At 37.5% G+C, this 21681-nt stretch overlaps 2 protein-coding genes, 1 long non-coding RNA gene and 2 other non-coding genes across 6 annotated transcripts; all 5 read left to right on the forward strand.

Moving 5' to 3' along the window:
* The first annotated feature begins 912 nt into the window (after positions 1 to 912).
* ppp1r26 (protein phosphatase 1, regulatory subunit 26) lies at positions 913 to 10050 on the forward strand. 2 transcript variants are annotated; one of them, XM_059525930.1, is made up of 5 exons: positions 913 to 1050; positions 3358 to 6846; positions 9372 to 9489; positions 9666 to 9715; positions 9879 to 10050. In XM_059525930.1, exons 2-5 carry the CDS (start codon positions 3425 to 3427, stop codon positions 9880 to 9882), a joined length of 3594 nt encoding a protein of 1197 aa, XP_059381913.1. In that variant the 5' UTR covers positions 913 to 1050; positions 3358 to 3424; the 3' UTR covers positions 9883 to 10050. The 2 variants fall into 2 exon arrangements, with proteins under 2 accessions (XP_059381913.1, XP_059381914.1); XM_059525931.1 differs by lacking the exons at positions 9372 to 9489; positions 9666 to 9715; positions 9879 to 10050 and having other exon boundaries at positions 3358 to 7319.
* A 68-nt stretch (positions 10051 to 10118) lies between these two features.
* On the forward strand, positions 10119 to 14513 carry LOC132116986 (small ribosomal subunit protein uS2m-like). Its single transcript, XM_059525939.1, has 4 exons — positions 10119 to 10265; positions 10486 to 10578; positions 11191 to 11320; positions 13320 to 14513. Exons 1-4 carry the CDS (start codon positions 10241 to 10243, stop codon positions 13852 to 13854), a joined length of 783 nt encoding a protein of 260 aa, XP_059381922.1. The 5' UTR covers positions 10119 to 10240; the 3' UTR covers positions 13855 to 14513.
* A 3316-nt stretch (positions 14514 to 17829) lies between these two features.
* On the forward strand, positions 17830 to 20755 carry LOC132116649 (uncharacterized). The gene is made up of 3 exons (XR_009425670.1): positions 17830 to 18025; positions 18899 to 19008; positions 20482 to 20755. It is a non-coding gene; the product is annotated as an uncharacterized LOC132116649 (long non-coding RNA).
* LOC132117589 (small nucleolar RNA SNORA17) lies at positions 18620 to 18749 on the forward strand. The gene has a single exon (XR_009425780.1). It is a non-coding gene; the product is annotated as a small nucleolar RNA SNORA17 (small nucleolar RNA).
* Positions 19032 to 19169, forward strand: LOC132117588 (small nucleolar RNA SNORA17). The gene has a single exon (XR_009425779.1). It is a non-coding gene; the product is annotated as a small nucleolar RNA SNORA17 (small nucleolar RNA).
* Positions 20756 to 21681: the final 926 nt, after the last annotated feature.

Below are 21681 nucleotides of genomic sequence, written 5' to 3' on the forward strand. Positions count from 1 at the left end.
TGATGGCTGAGCAGAGGTGAGCTTGATCCTGTGAGGTGTGAAACACAGAATCAGCCAAAGGAAAGAGAAATGAAGTTAATCCACACAATAATAATACAAAAATCATCTCATGGAGCATTTATCTGCCTGATTCTAACAAAAATAATGCAGAGATTAAATAGCTGTATTAGCTATATTAAATAATTAATAGCTGTAAATAAATCATCTTCAGTAGGCATATATCAAAATTGTGTTTATAATAGCAGAAATACACTTTTAAACTTAAAAACTTTAAAAATCATTAACATTTGAGCTTCTTCGACTAGATTTAGAAACTATGAGAACATTTTGAGAAGAAAGGTCAGAATGGCAAGGAATAAACGGTTTCTGAAACCACGCTTTCTTTCTTTGCGTGAATATTTCAAGTATAGGTCTCTGCAGGAAAGTAATGGGAGTTACCAGATCAGGGTGTTTTTAGACCATGATACCTAATGGACTGACTGACATAGTGATGGTAGGTTTAGGGGTGGGGTTGGGTAAGGGGGATCATTTTGATTGCATGATTTAGAAACACCCAGCAGTTTGAAAACACCCACAAGGTCATACACGCCCTCTTTTGCTCTGTAGAGACCTAAGTCTCCAATATTTGGGTGGCATTACGCAAATAATTTCACATAGATAGATATGTGGGCCGTGTTTGAATGAGCCGTTTAGGGGATGTGGCAGAGTATTAACTTTGATAATAAGAATAAATAATAATACAATAATAATAATATCTCTTTGGATTTGAGACTTTAGTCTTTGCAACTTTACAGATCTTCTTCGTGCACCAAGAGCTGGTAACACTCTAAAGAGAAAGGAAAAATTTAAATCGCATTATATGACCCCTTTAATTTCACAACACAATTCTAGTTATGCGGTACTGTGTCTTTAAGTGATTTCTGAAGGTGCACGAGACGGCTGCGCGCGCCCGCTCCCGTGTGTAGACGCTCCAAAAAATGTGTTAAGAATTACAAAAGCTGGATCTGTAACACTGGAAGATAAACGCAACAACTGTTCATCAGTCGCAAGGTGAGCCTCATCTCGTTATCTGTCGCTTGAATGCAGCGGGTTGTTACTTCTCTGATGTTTTTCGTTAGAGAGAAACAATACAAAGAAGGTTTTGGAAAATGAACCGGCGAGAAGTGAAGAGGCCCCTTGAGCGTCTCAGCGCTCAACGTTACATCTCAAGGCGAACTTTAGCTTTCCTCCTTCCCCTTCTTTGCTACATTTAAAGGGGGTGGTTTATTAAATGTCACGTTTAAACGCACGACTTCCGGGGTTCCCCCTAACAGAACCTCTTTTGAAACTAAACGAGTGTAAACACGGCCGGAGACACCGTGGCCGGCAGGCGGAAGACGCTGGTTCCTCTACGGTGTCTCTTAGCCCCGCTCCCCGGTTTAGAGTGCATGCAGAGCCGCGAGCTGCGCGGAGGGAGAGCCCGGTGAGACGGAACTCTGACGGCGGGACTGCAAAATCACAGTAAAACATTACAAGTTTCTCACGGTGAAGTGCAAAGGAGATACAAAGTCTCCGTTCAGCTGAGGGAGTTATTTTGTCATAACTTACGGGAGTTTATTGTCTAAGGAGATGAAGCGGTTGAAGGCGGCGAAGGAAGGGGCCTCGGCCACGGTACTGCTCGGCTATCAATGCATGTACGTTAGCTTACGCACCCTTAAAATAAGCAATAGGAATTTATATGAATATAGCCATTCTGATTTATCTTGACGATTCTGATTCGTTAACAGTTCCATTAGTGATTCTTTTAGTACTTTGTACGGATAAGTACTTTAAATGAATGTAATTCTTGTTCACATTTATTCTCCTCAAGTGATCTTTCAGCAAACGTAACAAAGCACAAATACTTTTTTACACGGATTTCTTGGTGTAAATCATTCCAATAATTTATTCTAACTATATATTTAAAGATGACTAAATATAAAAATACATTGAATTTAGTCATTCATATAAAACGAATCGAAGCTCATAATTTTTGTGATATAGACAAAGTAGACCGTAACTACACTAAGCCTTAACTACGACATAACACACTGACATTTCTAGGCTAATTAGAAGTAAAGAAAGTAATAATTTACAGTTCAGTGAGTCAGATTCATTCAGCAGAAGCTCGGAATCACAAGTGATTCACTAAAAGAATCAGTCCATAAGAGTCATTCGTTCAAAGCTCACACCACTGCGGACAACACCGGTCGTGTTTGATTCACTGAAAAGAACCGGCTCATTAATTTGGATTTCGAACATCGCTGTTTGTTCGTACATTATAATTAGTGGGCAAAAAAAAAAAAAAAAAAATCACAAAATTTGGTTTGCTATTTCTATGTTTATAATATCAAGTGCCACTGAAACATCTGTTCTGGTGTTAAATCTAACAAATCTTAAAATTACAGAACATGATATTTATAATATTAATAGGCCTATATTGTTTAGAAAAAGCCAATAAAGCTGAATATCCCCCACAAATTTTTTGATGTATAATTGCAATACACCTGCATTCTATTAACATTTAATTGTGATTTACCAGTCTACATGGAACAAAAACACTTGGATAAATATTAGCCATACCACCAAGTGAAAGACCAATTTTTTTATGAAAAAATGTAAAAAGTACAGGATTATATGGTTAGCTGCATATTTTATTTGCATTTAGCATTGTTTTTCTCTGCTGTCTTTGACCCAGCCGTGACCCATATTTGAGTTGTAGGCCCACTAATTTGCCCTGGAGGTTGGGGAGCCCAACCATAATTTTTATACCAGGCTCTGTAAATTTTTGTGACAGTGGTGCCTGTAATATGGAGACTGTGGAATGTTGTAACATCTGTTTGCTTTTTAAAAAATTTGTCCCAAATATGTGCTAACTAATTGTTAATTGTGAGCTTATATACTATCCCAAGGTTGTTACAACCCTTCCTGTCTGATCAGCAATTGTTCTAGTTCTTTCTCTCAATATACATTTTAGATGAATGTTTTGAGCAAATATGCATTTCAAATTAAATGAAAATCTGCTGATGATTAAAGTTCTGTAAATTGACATTTATAACCTGACTGCATTAAAATTATAATCCATTAGTGATGTGAATTTTGTTGTTTTTTAATTGTTGTATGATGTTGATTTCATCCCTGTAGATAATTTGTTAAAATGACAAACTTCAACTCTCCCTGGTCCCATCTACCATTAATGTTTTCTAAAAAATCTATCCCTAATAGTTTAAATGATGCTCTAATCACTCTGCTAAACACTGCTTATTTTGTCATGCAATGTTTTAGAATTAAATGTTATTAATGTTGTTAAAATTACAACTTCTGTTCTTTGCTTTTAAGAATGTAAACAAGATCGCTGGTGGAGCTTCCCCATGCACCTACATCCCTTTCATTCCGACCTTCTAGAATGTTCCTGAAGACAGTTCCTCCGGTGGTGGCTATTCACTCGGAATGGAGATCCAATAAGAGCTGCATCCTGCCTCTCTTTTTCAATGACAGTGCTTCCGACAGCGACCTTGCTTCTGTTAGCGGCACCCCCATCCCACAGAAGATCCAGATGATTATAGAGAGCCTCAACAGCACCCAGTCTTCGGACATGAGCGAAAACATGCAGATCGAAAACGCTGCTCATTCCAGCCACGAGGCTGACTACAAGGGTCAAATGCGACTCATGGACACTTCTGCAAGATCCAGGCGAACAGGGGCAGACACTAAGCCACAGCTTGCCAGATCTGATACTGGCGATGATTCGGATAGTGATGATTCTGTGGACAGAGGCATAGAGGAGGCCATTCAGGAGTATCTTAAGGAGAAAGTGGACCACAAGCGCAAAGGGGATCCGATGGCAAGTTCGCCCCCAGCACCCAAGCTTCAGCGGAGGGAACCAACTGTCCAAGATGCTGCTAAACAACACACACATTCCACTAGTGGTAAGGTGCTAATTGCTAGCAATAATATACAGAGAGCCTTGAGTGGGACGCAGCCCCTTAAGAAGAAAGTCAAGAAGAAGAAGCTAAGCAAAGAAAATCCCTTTAAGAAAGCAGACACAAGTAAAGTTTTGCCTGTAAAAAGTCTTCCTCCACCCAGAGCTAAGAAAGGATCTTCCTCGTCTTCAGAGATGGACAGATCTCCACCTCGTCTCGTCATTAAAGAGGAAGAGGAATGGCTCGATTCAAGCAGCGATGATGGAATTGAAGAGGAGATTCAGCGATTCCAGCAAGAGAAAAAACAAAAACAGGAAGGTGAAAATGATGCCCTGAGATCTTCACGACAAAGGAAGCACTCTGAATCGAGTAGCGATGAAGGTATTGAAGAAGCAATCCGTCACTTCCAGGAACAAAAAGACAAGCAGAAGAAAAAGAAAAGTCCTCTCAAATCTGTCCAACTTGTGCCTGTGCAACATATCAAACCAGCCATCGCTGCTTCCGAATGCATGAGCACTGAGCCACTCAAAGCACTGTCCAAGAAGAGCAAGAAGAAGTTGATAACTAAGAAGTCTAATCTCCCTAAACCACTGGGTGTAAGCCACTTTTTGAACAAGTGTACATCCCAGGGCTCTAAAGGCAAAGAGTGTGCACCACCCCCTTCAAACTCAAAACAAACCCACACTGAACATCAGATCCATTCCAGCCTGAAGGTCAACACTGCTGAGCTGATGTGTGCTGAAGCCATTCTAGACATCTCCAAAACTGTCATGCCAGAGGTGTTTGAGTCCAACTTAAGCATTGCTAACAGAAATTTGCTTCAGATGCCGACATTCCCCACTGTTGCACCAACTGTAGATAAAAGTGATGAAAGCTCTGTTGACAGTGAGGACGGGATTGAACAAGAGATAAGAAAATTTTTGGAGGATAAAGCAAAGCTGAACAAAGAGCTTCCTACAACGACAGGTGCACCTCCACCAGCTTCAGGAGATCCCACCACAAGCAAAGAGCCAAAGAAGAAGAAGGAAACCCAGCCGAACAAAGCAGTGAGGCTCTCCCTGTCAAAAAAACGCAAGTTCAAAGAAGAACAAAGCAAACTTTCTAGAGATGGTGACTTGGTTTTGAATATTAAAGAGGAACCTCCAGGGACAACTCTGAATTATTGTGACTCCACCAGACCAGAGCTTTCAGCCTCTCCCACTGTGACATCCCATTCAAGTAGTCTAACCACCAAGAAAATCAGCAAACTGAAGCAGAACTCCCCACCTCGCAAGGGTACGGATAGTAGTGTATTCAAAGACAAAGTTTCCACTTACAGTATGTCCAGTCCAAAGACTGCGATTGGCTCAGAGAGAAATGACAGCAGTGACAAAAGCAGCTCCTTGGACAGTGATGAGGATCTAGATGCCGCAATTAAAGACTTACTTAAGACAAAGAAAAAAGTAAAAAAGAAAGTGAGGGACATGAAGGTGAGGAAAAGCTCCAGACCTTCCGAGGCTTCATCTTTGGATGCTATGAAAAAACAGAAACCTTTTACAGACCTGAAGAGTATCCCTTCCAAGCTCGTTAAGTCTGGCATCTTGAAAGGTGTCAAAGAAACACTGAACATTTGGACTAAAAATGGCAAGGGTCATAAAAGCAAAGCAGTTAAAGGCAGATCAGAAGTCCCGAAAATCAAAGAATCTAAAAGCCCTGTACAATCTGACAAGGTGACTGGGGATGATGGGATTCCTAAGACTCAAGATGTGGACATACCTTCTTCCAGTCTGCATGCAGAAGACGAAGACAGTTCTGTGGACAGCGATGATAGCATTGAGCAAGAGATCAGGAGATTTCTAGCTGAAAGAGCCAAGGAGTCTACACCTTTCACCACAAACACCAAACAGGAGGAAGAGGCTATAGACTCCTTGACCTCACTTCCAGAGTGTGATGTTAAACCAGAACGTCAGAAAATTCTAATTGAAACTCCAGTTTCTGCTTCAGCATCAACCTCTGGTAGACTCTTCAAAAGTGAAACACAAGCGGAATCCATAGGCACACCTGCAAGATCTGCGGATGCACCTGCAGAACTCAACAAGGGACCAGTCCTGACACCTGGCAGCTCTTGCATTATGGGTTGTAGGAGGACCGAAAGTCAAAAATTTGAGATCTCGAACCCAAGAGATCCAAAGAACGGCAGCTCTCAGACAGATAAGGACACTCGGACAAGTCATACCATCAAACCCAACTCCTTCACTACGCCCTCTGTGAGCTCAGAGATGCCCCAATCACTGGGTCATCAACACCAGAACCTATTCCTGATGAGACCCGTTAACAGCGGTATGAGCGACGTCAAGGTACTTTCCTCGGCAGACGGTAATGACCCTGCTGTCAGCCACCAGAGGTTACCATCAGCCACTAGGATACCTTTGAAGGATGTCATTAGTTCTCTTTGTCCCTCACCTATCACAAAACCTCAAATTAGTTCCTGTGCTGTCACCACAGGTGACCTCTTGACCTCGGCGCCCCCTGGGGGCAGGACAGAGGGACTTTACTTGCATAACCGCCTTAAAAGGGACCGACACCTCTCCAATAGACCACACTTATCCCCTGCCACCTCACACCTGTGCCAGCCCTCACCTGTACTGCACCCCCACCAGGGCGGCAGCATAATCCAGGTACAACAGGACCAGGCTGCTTTCCCAACGCCCTTAGCAAAGACAAACCACCTGCAGGTCAGCCAGATAGAGCCGACTGAGTCCACTGCATGTTTAGGAGTGAGACAAAGGGAGGGAGGAAGTGTTAGCAAGGAAGAGAAAGAGCAGGAAGATGAGGAAGAGAAATGTGTTGATGAGACAGATGTAGAGTCAGATGAGGAAAGGAAAGATCAGAAGACAAAAGACAGGAAGACGCAGCCCCATAATCAGTGAGTACCTACCTGTCCTCTCTCCAAACACACACACATATCAGTTGAGGCAACATGGTTGCCAAATCCCAGTACATATCCATGCTCTAAGATGTAAGATATGAAAGGCTTCAACAAATTGTCGACGTCTTTAATTAGAGTTAATGAGTGTTTTGGTCATTGGTTCGGTGGGGATCTCTGGATCCAAATCTGTGAATCGCAAGTATTTTGCTAGATTCCCAACCATACAGCCGAAATTTTCCTTCGGCTTTAAGCATTAGTTGTTTTATTTTAGCATTAGCCTGACAAACTGCGGCGTCTAGTCCTGCGTTTCACCGTTTCGAACTTTTTGTACTGTATGATTTAGGTTCCATGGGACGTCATGTAGGACTATTTGAGTGTACCACATCCTTTTTTTGTATGTTTGTACATTTATAAATATATTTAAAAGCAGACATGATGTCATGAAGAGAGATTAAACTTTTTTTTTTTTTTTATTGTTTTTGAGTTGTTGTTTTCTCTGCAGCAGCTGCAGCATTTCTGAATGAATCCTGCTTTACAAACTTTGCTTTTTGAGAAATTCTTATTTGAGACTGTGAAAAGTAAAAACCGAAGGTTTATGAAAAGATGACAATATCATTGCTGAGTTTACATGTTAAATGGTTTCCAGGTTTAAATATTTAGCCTATCCATAAGGAAATCATTTTTTTTTCTCCAAAAACTTCTACAAGATAAAGATGCAATTTGCATGTTGGTGTTTAAGTACTAAACAGTATGTTTGCATCAATGCATAATCATTTGATATTCATCCATAATGGTTTAAAATAATCAACATAATTCAAGACCCTTGACCTCTGAGAGGACGGTCTGAGTCCCCTTTCAGTAACATTAAAATAGTCCCTGAGGTTTCTAAATGAGGAAAATCTCTTCAGCACCACAGTGAATGACTCATATGGGCCTCATTTGTGAAACACAAGCAGAATGAATTTCCATTAAAATAGTTCCCAAAGCCCTTCTTGTATAAATTGCTCCATTCAGTTCAAAGTAACAGTCTACACAAGAACAGTTTGTTGAACAGTTTATAAAGAAATTTGTTCTGCTTGTTTTATAAATGAGACCCTTTAAGTTTACAAATGTATATAAAATGTGTATGAAAAATGGCCAATTACTTGGGATTAAAATTTTACAGCTAAACGGCAGTAGCAGTAATCAAAACCCTTACGCTTTTTTAAAATCTTCTAAACAACTTGCCCTCAACAAGCATGTTTTTTTTTCACAATGTTCCTTCCCCTTTAACACATTTAACACAAGGAGGAAACTCTCTCTCTCAGTGTATCAAAATTCAGTCATCTTTCTCTTTTAGCACAAATTTGCATCCTTCTCTCAAAAGTCACACCGCTCTCTCTCTCTCTCTCTCATCCCTCTCTCTGCACCTGTTTCTTAGTTCCTGTTTCTGTTGCTTATTATATGTAGGTGTTTCCTATATGAAAAGAATGTTATTTATTTTTGTTTATAGAAGAGAAGAAAGTAAAGACTCATGCTGACTATGCTGGGCATTGCCAGTTTTCATAGATATTTTGCAAAAAAAATTTAAAAAAATGATTTTGGGGTCCCCTGCTCTGCACAGAGAAACAAAATGCAAACTGTATCTCTGAAAATGTATAATAAAAATTGACTTTGAGACACAAGGCTGTATGGTTCTTATACTGTGTGTGTGTGTGTGTGTGTGTGTGTGTGTGTGTGTGTGTGTGTGTGTGTGTGTGTGTGTGTGTGTGTGTGTGTGTGTGTGTGTGTGTGTGTGTGTGTGTGTGTGTGTGTGTGTGTGTGTGTGTGAATTTCTCATCAGTATCTTACAAAGCTTCCTCTGTGTTGTGTCTATATAAAAAGTAGCTTCCTTCCTCACAGATGTCTAAATTGAAGCTAATGCCAGTCTGTTTCCTTGCATCACATGTAACTAAATGACAAATATAATAAAAAATATTTAATTTTGTATAGTTTTGTCCTTATGAATGTTCATATTTTTAATTAGACACTCTTCGGGACACAAAAAAAGACTGGCCTGTTGATTTTTCATCACAAAAGAAGATTAGAGGATATCTTTATGCTGTAATGTGATGCATAAATTATGTAATTATTATTTGTCATTGAATATTTTGTTACATTGCTGTGTCCACATACTATGTCTGTGACCAATTAAACTCTGTTGAAGTTGTTCATGCATGATATATCAGACCAGTACAAGAAGCAGGAGTTTTTACGTTTTTAAAAAGTTTGCATGTTTCTATACATTTTGATGTTTATATTTTACTTAAAGAATGTAAAATTATAGATTTGTTGCTTCAATCCTGCAAAGCTAAATTACCAGTGAACACTTGCTAATCATAATAATTATAACAAAAACATTGTTTTAGATGTGTCTGCCAAATGTATGAATGTATACAATTTGTGTTTACAATATCAGCAATCAGATTGGTATTTGCAGCTCACAGATGCAGAGGCTGACTGTGTGTATGAATGTGTAAATCTGTTTCTTTTGTTCGCTCCAGGTCTTTGTCCACCTCTATAGATCCAGGGTTGTTGTTAAGTCCATATATCGCCCTGGACACAGAGGAGAGAAGTCTGAAATTCCAAACCAGACGCCTTCGTATTCAAAAGCAGCTAGAGGTACAAAAAAAGACTATTAAAAATTCATGCATTTACTTGCGCACACACACACACACACACACTTATGTAACACAGATTTGACCCACCTAGTACTTGTGAGCGAATATATAGCCTACCAGATGGTTGAGTTTTGGATTGTGTGCCAAAACGTCTGTGTGTGTGTGTGTGTGTTGTAGGAAAGCAAAACTGTTAAACGAAGGCTGCAGTTTGTGATCAATTTGACCAGGTAATTACACTTGCACAGATAATTCAGGGCATAATGCATTCTGTCCATTTTGATATAAAACGACGGCTCAGTTTATAAAGGTTAATATTAAGCAACGTATTTAGATGCTTTATGGTTATTAAGCATTAGTGGATCTTGTCCATGATGTTTCGTTTTATTACAGGTAAACTGAAGCCGCTGGAAAATATGAGGTTCAGGTGTTCAGAATACATGTATAGTTCAGTATATTTAATATTTATGTTGTTATTGTTTTATTTTATTTTTTTACTTGTCTCTCTGTTTCAGTTTCTCATTTTATAAAGAGTTCTTTATTCCCGTTATTTAAATTGTTCATTGTAGTCAATTTGACACCGGTTCCATTAATAAAGTTTTTATTTGTTTCAAATCACTGGGCCATTGTGGTATTTTGTAGTTTGTGTGGTGTGCAATGCAACGGTTTTATCAGTCCAAAGCACTGTATGGAACACCATTACCCACAATCCTGCACTCTTCCTTACGCTCAGTGGGCGAAGCTCGAACGGAAACATGGCAGCGGGCGTCTTACCTAGAGGTGAAATAAAACGTGTTTGTATTTAATGTTAATGCACTTAAGGTAGATTTTATTATGTAAAGCATATTATACTAACAGTTAACAACATTATAATATAGCGTCTTCCTTGTGATTTGCAATGACATAAAACATTTTGTGTCGAGTTTTTATAGTGACTTTCTAAGCAGTTTTGCAACATATATGTATGATTTAATGAATGAATTAATATGATCGGTTTCAGTAAGGCAGGTTCTCCGGAGCCCTCGGCTGGTCTCCGCTGTGTTCTCATGTCACGGACAGACATTCAGCTCCGCTGCAGCAGCGCCAGACACCGGTGAGACTGATCAAATGATGAAGAGATTATTACACGTGTGTAATAATCCTAGAGATATAGTATCTGTCAGTTTATACGGTACAGAAAAAGGAATTCTACATTGGGGCCAGAGGGGAGTGTCAGGGGTCCCTGAGAAATGTTTAGAGGAAAAAAAAAGAGTAAAAATATATATATTTTAAATATATAACGATTTATTAAAATTTAATGTAAATATTGTTTAAAAAAATAACTGGTAATTAATGCATAAAACATTGCAGTACTATATTGAATAAAGACGTTATTTTTGGAAATAAAATACATTAAAATCTTAATGTTTTCCAACATAAAATCTGTCAGCAATCAGTGTTTGATATCCACTTGTTGTTTAACTGTGTTCATATAAATTAATACAGATGTTTCATAAAGAATCAGCTTTCTTATATAATTATTCCATTTTAATTTGGGATGTAGACTTTAATGTAAATATGTGCTGTAATATATATATGTGTTTTCAATAAAGCACTGAAGATGATGTTGATTTAAAAAAAAACTTGACTCTTATAAAGAATTTGTAACTTATAATATTAATTCAAAGCTCATAATTATTTCTATATGTTTGTGTTATATGTTCAGCTGCTACAGAAAAGATCCTGAACTTCCCGCTCACTCAACCGGACTATTTCCGCTTGTCTGAGCTCTTCACCATAAAGGACCTGTTTGAAGCCCGTGTCCATCTTGGACATAAGAAAGGCTGCAGGCATAGGTGGGTTATTGACATCAGGGGCGTCATGCATTCATGATTTTTGAGGGGGCACATTTTGGGAGGGGGGGGTGTCGGGGGTATAAGTCATTCTACGAAAGCACTGTATAACTGATATAGGCTTATTTTTTTTATTCTTTTTTTTCCTTTTTATTCAAAACAATTCCAAACATGCTTAATATATCAGGAAATATCTCGTTTCTCAAATATGTGTAGGTAAACGCGTTTTGCACCTTTATAGATTGCTATTTGATCAATATATGGAAATGTAGTGTAATCTATTAACTACACATAAAAACCTGACTTTTTACTTAAGTGCCATATCATGCCATAAAATATTTTTAATACGACTGAATTTGCATTTAATGTAAATTTTAATAACAATATTGTAAGATACTTATTTTAACACTTTCATTTTACAGAGAGTAAAGAACATTTACATTATCAAAAAACATTTTCATTCAGTCTAGCCAGAGTTCAGGCACTCTCAAAAACTCCCATTAAAATCACTGAAGCACTTTACATTATGAAACGAATATCTTACTTACATTCGTACGCACATCTGCACTTTTTGTTGTTTCTGATGAGAGAATTCGCTAAATAATTCAGTCAGCGAGCAAGTGAACAAAACACTGCGTTTCAGTGATGACTCTTCTGGACGTCTCTGATTGGCCATTGCATCCATAAGCGCAACAGAATAGTTTCTGATTGGTTATCATGAAGCGTTGTACGAACGCGTCTGTCTCTGGCTCAGCGTCAGCCAGCGAACGCAGATTTGAATTTAGCAGCTGATGCTGTGCACTGAACGATCTAATCACACCACTGTGATTGTATCGAATATATAAAAAATATTAATCTGCAATTTTTTTTTTTTTTTTCGTTTGGAAGCTGCATTTAAAATCCACTTGGCTCAGAAATCTGAGGGGGCACGTGCCCCCTCACTTCGAATTGGCACGACGCCTCTGATTGACATTAAAGGGATAGTTCACCCTCTAAATAAAAATTTTGCCATCATTCACTCACTCTCATGTATTTCCAAGCCTTTGAGACTTTTCTCATCTTTGAAAAACAATGAAAGATATTTTTAAAGAGAGCAAGCCAAAAACGGTTATAAAAGCATACTAAAACAAATCAAGTTGATATAAATAAAAGACACATTTCTCTAGGGTTCATTTTATGACACCCTTATAACCTTGTTGGATTATTTAATGTTTGTTTACCTGGACTTTCAGAGGAGGAACAGAAATCTCTCAGGTTTTGTTAAAAAAAAATATTTTTTAAATTAATTTGTGTTTCAAAGATTAACCAAAGTCTTATGGGTTTGGAACAACATGAGGGTAAGTAAATGATAACAGAATTTTCATTATTATATTAATTATAATAATATAACTCTTATAATGAATATTACATTGAGTTTTTATATAATTTATATACATTTTATTTTTATTTTATATCATTTGTAACTGTGTATAATTGAGAAACTACATGGAATTTATGCAATTATATAATCTTTTTATATTGGTATTATATACATACATGAATATGCATTTATATATTATTTAATATTTCTGTTATTTACATATATAAACACACTTGCAAAAAATTTTCACTATTATATATTCGCTATATATATGTATAAAAATATTTGGTAACACTTTATTTTACGGTTACATCTATTAGTTGCTTATTAGCCTGCATATAACTAAAATATATGTATTAGTGCTAATTAAGCACATATTAATGCTTTATTCTAAATGACCTTTTTCTACATCCCTAATCCTAGTCAATACCAAACTTAACAACTACCTTACTCACTATTAATATGCAGAAAATTAAGAATTTATTGATAGAAAAGTCGTAGTTATTAATTAACAAGTGTTACCATATATTTATATATACATACACACACACACATATACTTATACACACAAAAAGCATGTCAAATGTCACAGAATCTGAACGTTGTTTCTGAATGTCAATGTGTGTGTGTTTCTCTGTCCAGGCTGATGGAACCGTATCTGTTTGGTTCTCGTCTGGACACAGACATCATTGATCTGGAGCAGACAGCAGAGCACCTGCAGCGGGCGCTCAACTTCACGGCTCACGTGGCGTACCGCGGCGGCATCATCCTGTTCGTCAGCCGCAGACGGCAGTTCGGTCACCTGATCGAGACGACGGCGCGGGAGTGTGGCGAATACGCTCACACACGCTACTGGAAGGGCGGCCTGCTCACCAATGCCTCCATCCAGTACAGCCCTGGCGTCCGGCTGCCGGACCTCATCCTTTTCTTCTCCACGCTCAATAACGTCTTCCAGCAGCACGTCGGCATCCGGGACGCGGCCAAAATGAATATTCCCATTATGGGGATTGTGGACTCTAACTGTAACCCCAGTCTCATCACGTACCCCGTGCCCGGCAACGATGACACTCCTGTTGCCATGGAGATGTACTGCCGGCTATTTAAAATGACCATTAACAGAGCAAAGGACAAGAGGAGACAGATGGAGCTTCTCAAGGGGATTTCAGCCTCAGTTTGAAGCAGGTCGACGAGCTTCAGCATCTCTGTCAGCGTTTGTGTGGATGGTGTCCTCGCAGAGAAAGTTCAGTAGAAATAGGAGTCCAAAAAGTAAAAATTCAGTTATATTAATGTAAGCCCATTTCCGCAGCAGAATATAAAATGTAAAAGCAACTTTTTATCTCACAGTTTTGTTGTTTCTTTTGCTTCTCTCAGATTTGCAAGACATGGAATTTCTGGGAAAAAAATTAAATTCTTAGTTTATATCCTGCTTTTCTGAGTTTTATTCTCATAATAATTTTTTTTTTTTATATAAAAATGGTAAAAGCTACTTTTTTTATCTCATTTCAAACTTTTCTTTTCAATTTACATTTATATCTCGCAATTTCATTAGTTTTTTCTCTTTTTTTCAGTTCTGAGAATATTTTCTCCGAATGGCAAGATAAAAAGTCAAAATTGTGAGAGAAAAAAAGTCTTAACTGAGATTTTTTTTTCTCTCTCTCTCTCTCTCTCTCTCTCTCTCTCTGGCAGCGAGCATTTCTCATACAGAAATAAAGATGTCCAGCTTAATTTGAAAATGTAAAATCCAATGATTTCAAACTGATTATTTATTGTTTTTATTATTATTAATTTCCATTGATTACCTGTTATGTGAACCCAATAAAGTTTCACAAATCCAAATGTGATGTTTACTGTTTGTACTTATGTGCATATATATATATATTCGTTTTCAAAATACTTTAAGAAGTGGTTTGTCTTTTAATAAGACATTTTGCATTTTTGTATGAAGTTTTAATGTGGCACCACTAGCAAGAGTCAACTGCACGTCAGTGATGTGATAGGTTTATAAAACGTTACGTATATAATGATTGTACTTGTGTTGCTTTATCAGCAAACGAACCCAAGTTCAACGCATAAGCATAGTAACGTACCTTTGCTATGATATACAGTTGTGGCCAAAAGTTTTGAGAATTACATAAATATTGGAAATTGGAAAAGTTGCTGCTTAAGTTTTTATAATAGCAATTTGCATATACTCCAGAATGTTATGAAGAATGTTATGAAGAGTGATCAGATGAATTGCATAGTCCTTCTTTGCCATGAAAATTAACTTAATCCCAAAAAAACCTTTCCACTGCATTTCATTGCTGTCATTAAAGGACCTGCTGAGATCATTTCAGTAATCGTCTTGTTAACTCAGGTGAGAATGTTGATGAGCACAAGGCTGGAGATCATTATGTCAGGCTGATTGGGTTAGAATGGAAGACTTGACATGTTAAAAGGAGGGTGATGCTAGAAATCATTGTTCTTCCATTGTTAACCATGGTGACCTGCAAAGAAACGCGTGCAGCCATCATTGCGTTGCATAAAAATGGCTTCACAGGCAAGGATATTGTGGCTACTAAGATTGCACCTAAATCAACAATTTATAGGATCATCAAGAACTTCAAGGAAAGAGGTTCAATTCTTGTAAAGAAAGCTTCAGGGTGTCCAAGAAAGTCCAGCAAGCGCCAGGATCGTCTCCTAAAGAGGATTCAGCTGTGGGATCGGAGTGCCACCAGTGCAGAGCTTGCTCAGGAATGGCAGCAGGCAGGTGTGAGCGCATCTGCACGCACAGTGAGGCCAAGACTTTTGGAAGATGGCCTGGTGTCAAGAAGGGCAGCAAAGAAGCCACTTCTCTACAAAAAAAACATTAGGGACAGATTGATCTTCTGCAGAAAGTATAGTGAATGGACTGCTGAGGACTGGGGCAAAGTCATATTCTCCGATGAAGCCCCTTTCCGATTGTTTGGGGCATCTGGAAAAAGGCTTGTCCGGAGAAGAAAAGGTGAGCACTACCATCAGTCCTGTGTCATGCCAACAGTAAAGCATCCTGACACCATTCATGTGTGGGGTTGCTTCTCATCCAAGGGAGTGGGCTCACTCACAATTCTGCCCAAAAACACAGCCATGAATAAAGAATGATACCAAAACACCCTCCAACAGCAACTTCTTCCAACAATCCAACAACAGTTTGGTGAAGAACAATGCATTTTCCAGCACGATGGAGCACCGTGCCATAAGGCAAAAGTGATAACTAAGTGGCTCGGGGACCAGAATGTTGAAATTTTGGGTCCATGGCCTGGAAACTCCCCAGATCTTAATCGCATTGAGAACTTGTGGTCAATCCTCAAGAGGAGGGTGGACAAACAGAAACCCACTAACAAGAAGTGATTATGAAAGAATGGGTTGCTATCAGTCAGGATTTGGCCCAGAAGTTGATTGAGAGCATGCCCAGTCGAGTTGCAGAGGTCCTGAAAAAGAAGGGCCAACACTGCAAATACTGACTTAGCATAAATGTCATGTAATTGTCAGTACAAGTGTTTGTAATTTTATTTCAGTACATCACAGAAACAACTGAAACAAAGATCTAAAAGCAGTTTAGCAGCAAACTTTTTGAAAACTAATATTTATGTAATTCTCAAAACTTTTGGCCACGACTGTACTTTCAGTAGGCTACTGCTAGCGTTTTTTTTTTTTTTTGGTGAGAAGTTAAAATACAAATTTTGACGTGTAATCCAACCTTTATCGTAACTGAAATGTTTGAAACATTCATAAAACTCCTTTTATCTCACTTTTTTTGGGGGGCGGGACTCAACCTCTACTTCGGTGCCCTGTGTAAATCCGCCTTTTATGGTCCAGCAGGTTGCCGTAGTTCTACTATATAAATATCTTTAGCCACTCTTCTTGCCCGGATTTGTTCTTTAACATTTCTACCATGAAGGTGAGAACAACAACTATATTTACATTTATGTGTCTTGATTTAACTATGTAAACTACTCGGTGCATTCGATTCAATTATATACAGTATAACGTAACGTATTTTCATTATTTATACCAAGTTAATAGCCTATAAGACCACGTGCTTAGCTTAGAATACTTAGTAATGCCGTTGGCGTATAATGTGGTGTATAATAGTATTGAGGTTGAGTTAATCACAATAAATTATGGTCGATTGTTACATAAGCAACTCATAATATTGGTGTCACCTTCCTGCTTTAAAAACTGTCTGAAACCGCCCACGTGTTGGGAGCAACCAGTATGTAGTTTAACGCCAAAACGTTGCTGTGCAGTGCAAACAACCTGAAATCTGCACTTCAAATATTAACAATCTTAACAGAGTTGTCATGCTTTACTGCTGTGGTTTATTTTAATTCTTGGACACAGCAGAGCTTACTTCGGAGTTGACGCAGTAGCGTGCTCGTGTCTATGGAATGATAGTGCGGACATTATTCAAAAGGCATTGCAAATTGTATTTGCAATTGCGTTTTCAATTTGTGGACGCATAAAATGTGACATAATCCAAACGCAAATGCAAATCGCGCATTACCGTTTTCATTTTCGATTAAGTGAATGCACAGTGTCTGCCAAATTTAAAATGGAAATGCAAAGTCCGTTTGCAATTGTGTTTTCCATATCTTACGAGCTATGAGCCTGTCAAATTTAAATAGCAATATTAATTACCACATTTGCCTTTTTACCCTAGTAAAAACATGGTACATTTTAGTACGATCTTCACTTCCCAATGCAAACACGCCCAATAAAATGGCCCCACCCCTGTCACTTGATTGACAGGTTTCCGTGTAGACGTTGGAAATTCAAATGCAAAAGGTATTGCGATTCCATTTGAGTTTTGGCAGTTTACATGCACAGTGCAGAGAGCGTGAAAAGGCAAATGTGGTAATTAATATTGCTATTTAAATATGACAGGCTCATAGCTCGTAAGATATGGAAAACACAATTGCAAACGGACTTTGCATTTCCATTTTAAATTTGGCAGACACTGTGCGTTCACTTAATCGAAAATGAAAACGGTAATGCGCGATTTGCATTTGCGTTTGGATTATGTCACATTTTATGCGTCCACAAATTGAAAACGCAATTGCAAATACAATTTGCAATGCCTTTTGAATAATGTCCGCAATATCATTCCATACTTGTCAGTAGGGGGCGCAATATGTTTGACACTCACTGCTGTCAATCACAGTGCAAAGATCTGGAACCACACTGAACCCACTCCAGTGAGGGCTCTCATTCACGGGTAAAAAAATAATAAATATATATATATATAATTATGCTTTAATTCCGCTACAGATCCCCAATGAAGAACCCTTTCTTCCTGTTTGGAAACCACTATGATATTCTACCATCAGGTAAAGATTTATCATCGACATTTAAAGCATATATGGTGGGTCTTTGCTGAAGGACTAATTATGTTACACCTTAAAATAAGTTGAATGATAAGTTGCATTTAGTACTTCTGCCAAATTAAAATGTTACTAAAAATACTTTTATTCATTAAGGATGCATTAAATTGATGAAAACATGAAAGTTAAATGATTTCTGTGACACTGAAGACTGGAGCAATTATTCTGAAAATCAAAGGAATAAATGACATTTTAAAATAGATTCACATAGAAAATAGTGATTTAAAATTATTTTCTTGTATGATTTTTTTATTTCACAAAATTACTTAATTTTTTTTTTTATTTAAAATGCAGCACTGGTGAACATACTGACCCCAAACTTAGTTATTTATATATATATATACACCGTATAATTAATGTGTGTGCTTTAAAAAGTATTCTAAAAGTATTCTACATAATCCCGCAATATCATAAAACTGCATAATAATTTTATAAAAATCAGAAAAATGTTTTTGATGAAGTCTAGCTTGACATGTCACTTCATCTACCCATCATGTGTGCAGTCTTGTGTAAAGGTGTGTGTAGTTATGTGTTCTGGGTTTTGCCCCATGAGACGTAACTCTGGCAGTGATGCCACTGTTGTGCTAAAAGTGGGCAGAAAGAAACTGGCTTGCAATCGACCCTGCGGTCCTGTTTGGTGGACCGGGGGCTTGGAACGAGGCCGGATAACTCAACCCAGACCTCTGTGTGTGTTAGTGCCCATGTCAGTCTCTGAAACCCTTTCCAAATGCTCCAATATTCCTCATCAGTGTTTCTTTGTTGTTGGGTATTGTAGATTCTAACGTTTTTGTAACTATGTGACTCATGAATCCAAAACAGACACAAGAAATTGATGAAATGGAGCTGCAATACACATGCGTTGTGACAAAGAGACTTAAAACAGTACAACTCTGAACAGAGGTCAAAGGTCGACTCTACAGGAAGCTGTAGTAAGTAAAACGCACACACACTTGTTGCTCCTCGAGGCGTTGCAGCACAGCTGAATGTGCTGTGTCTGTGTCATGAGGAAGCAAAGAGCAGCAGGGCGCTAGAAACTACACTTTGTACCCATAATTCCACAGTGCAAAGAATGAATGACAGCCCCTACAAACCAACATGAGACTCTGTTTTAAGCAGGGATGTGAATTCTGTAAGATTGATCCTTAACCTCAGCCTAAAAAAGACCCTACAAACAGAGAAAGTTTAAATAATAGACCATTTTTCCCATTTCCATACAACTGCACATGGCACTTATGCTGGTATCTGCACTATTTATATTTAAGGTAATATTTTAAGATGAACACTTACTGGACTGGAGCAGCATTGGTTTACTTGATAACCCATACATCAGTTTTTAGAAAAAGCATGTTAAAATATATCAAATATGATCATCATGTTTATTTGCTCTCATTCATCACTGGATTGCATCACATTTTATATTTTGATCATAAAACAAAGCATATATCTGACCCTGGACCACAAAACCAGTCATAAGTCACTGGGGTATATTTGTAGCAATAGCCAAAAATACATTTTTGGGTCAAAATTATCATTGTATTTTTTGCAAAAACCTATTAAGTAATTAAGTAAAGATAATGTTCCATGAAGATACTTATAAAATTTCCTACTGTAAATATATTATAGCTTTATTTCTGATTAGTAATATGCATTGCTAAGAACTTCATTTGGACAACCTCAAAGGCGAAGGTTTTTTTTTTTTGTTTTTTTTTATGTTTTTTGTACCCTCGGATTCCAGATTTCTAAATAGTTGTATCTTGGCCAAATCTCGTCCTATTGTCCTAACAAACCACACATAAATGGAAAGCTTATTTATTCAGCAAAAATTGGCCCTTATGACTGATTTTGTGGTCTAGTTTCACAAATATCATCCATTCTACAAAGACTTATTATTGGGAAATATGATCACTGATATTTATATGCATTTAATGCAAGTCTGTTATGAAGAACTTATTTATTTGAAACATTAAACAAATAAACATTCTACTTTTGGCCAAATTAATATCAGCAACAGCACCAAATTGCATCATTTTACTTAGTTTGGATCTGAATAAAATAGTTTTTTATTAGTATGAACTCTATATTCTCACTATATCATACTATATGAGCATGAGAACCATCAGGTATGATTCTCAACAAAAGATACATTTTCTCTAAAGGTATAAAAAACAGTTCCATTAAAACAAAATAAAATTGGCCTAATATTTAATATGTCAGCCTGTACAGGGTTAAATGGGGTCAAAAATAAATCTTTTCACAGATTTCCTCTAAAATCTGTGCAGAAATTTTTTTGTAGATCTCACCTTCCAATGAAACCACATGCTTTGTGTGAAGTGCATTGTGATTATTTGTACTTTCTAAAAAATGGAGCATTGCTTTAATCTTTATTTTGCTTTTAATTTCAGGAATGTGACAAACCACATGGAATAAGTCAGCTGACTGCAACATTTACACCTGCTGTGTGTTACATGCCTGTGTCTGCAGTTGTCGATCTCCACCTGGTTTTTGGAACAGCTGAATAAGATCTGATCATCACCCACATTAGTGCATTACATTAATTGTTTAACGATCCACAAAATGTAATTTTTTTTTTTTAATCAATAATCCATTTATCTATTTATTTTAAAGGTCATGTCAACTATTCATCATCACAAAATAAATCCTCTTGAGTTTTGTTGCTATTTATTTTTTAATTTATACAGTAAACTATGCTTATAATGTAGTGTTTAATTATAGCATATTTTATGAAACTAACAAATTGACAAATGTAATTGTTTATTAGTAGCATTAAAATAATCAATAAATAACAGTTTGTTTCAGGTTTGTCTAGCATATGAATTTACATGTTTTGTTTCTGGTGGGAACGTGTCCTTTTAAAGGTGAGGTGGTTTTGTGAGGCCTCCCTGGACTAATATATTCTGATTCCTTGTTTATTTCTAAAGGTCGAGTAAAAGGATACGTGCTGTTGTGTTTGTCCTTCGAATAAGTGCTGTACTTTGTGTACCTGTTCTTCCCCAAAAAAAGGAGGAAAAAACACCCCATAAACACAATTTAAGTTTCAAACATTTACTCATCAATGAATAATATCTGAACAAATTGATGGAGGTAAAATAAACTAGTATTTAGGAGCCTTAACAACTCCCCATGCTAATTGTGCTGGTCTCCTTGGAGTCGCAAAATAAATACTTAATTGTACATAAAATCACTTCATAACAATGTTAAACTGTACTAAAGCCTACTGCACACTAGAAGACAAAATCTCGTCCTCTGTGTCTCATGTCTGCAAAATCAACACAAAATCACATATATGTCCATGGATCAGTGCAGGAACAAAATTTCAGGATCGTTCCCACAAAGTCAAAGAAGAGAATGATCTTGAAAGTGTTTTTAAATGTGTACTTGGAACTTCTTGTTGGTTATCCGTGGAATGTGCCAGTTGTTTAGTATTACTGAAGTGTGATTTGAGTGCCTACTGTGAGTCGAGGAGATGTTTCCATTATGCACACACAATTTCAGGTTTATATGCAGGTGTGTTTTATAATCCTGCACATACACAGTCACTGGCCCTTTATTCTTCTAATGTTGTTTACAGAGACACCATAATT

Source organism: Carassius carassius, chromosome 36 (assembly GCF_963082965.1).
Source record: "Carassius carassius chromosome 36, fCarCar2.1, whole genome shotgun sequence".
In the NCBI taxonomy this organism is placed as follows: domain Eukaryota; kingdom Metazoa; phylum Chordata; class Actinopteri; order Cypriniformes; family Cyprinidae; genus Carassius; species Carassius carassius.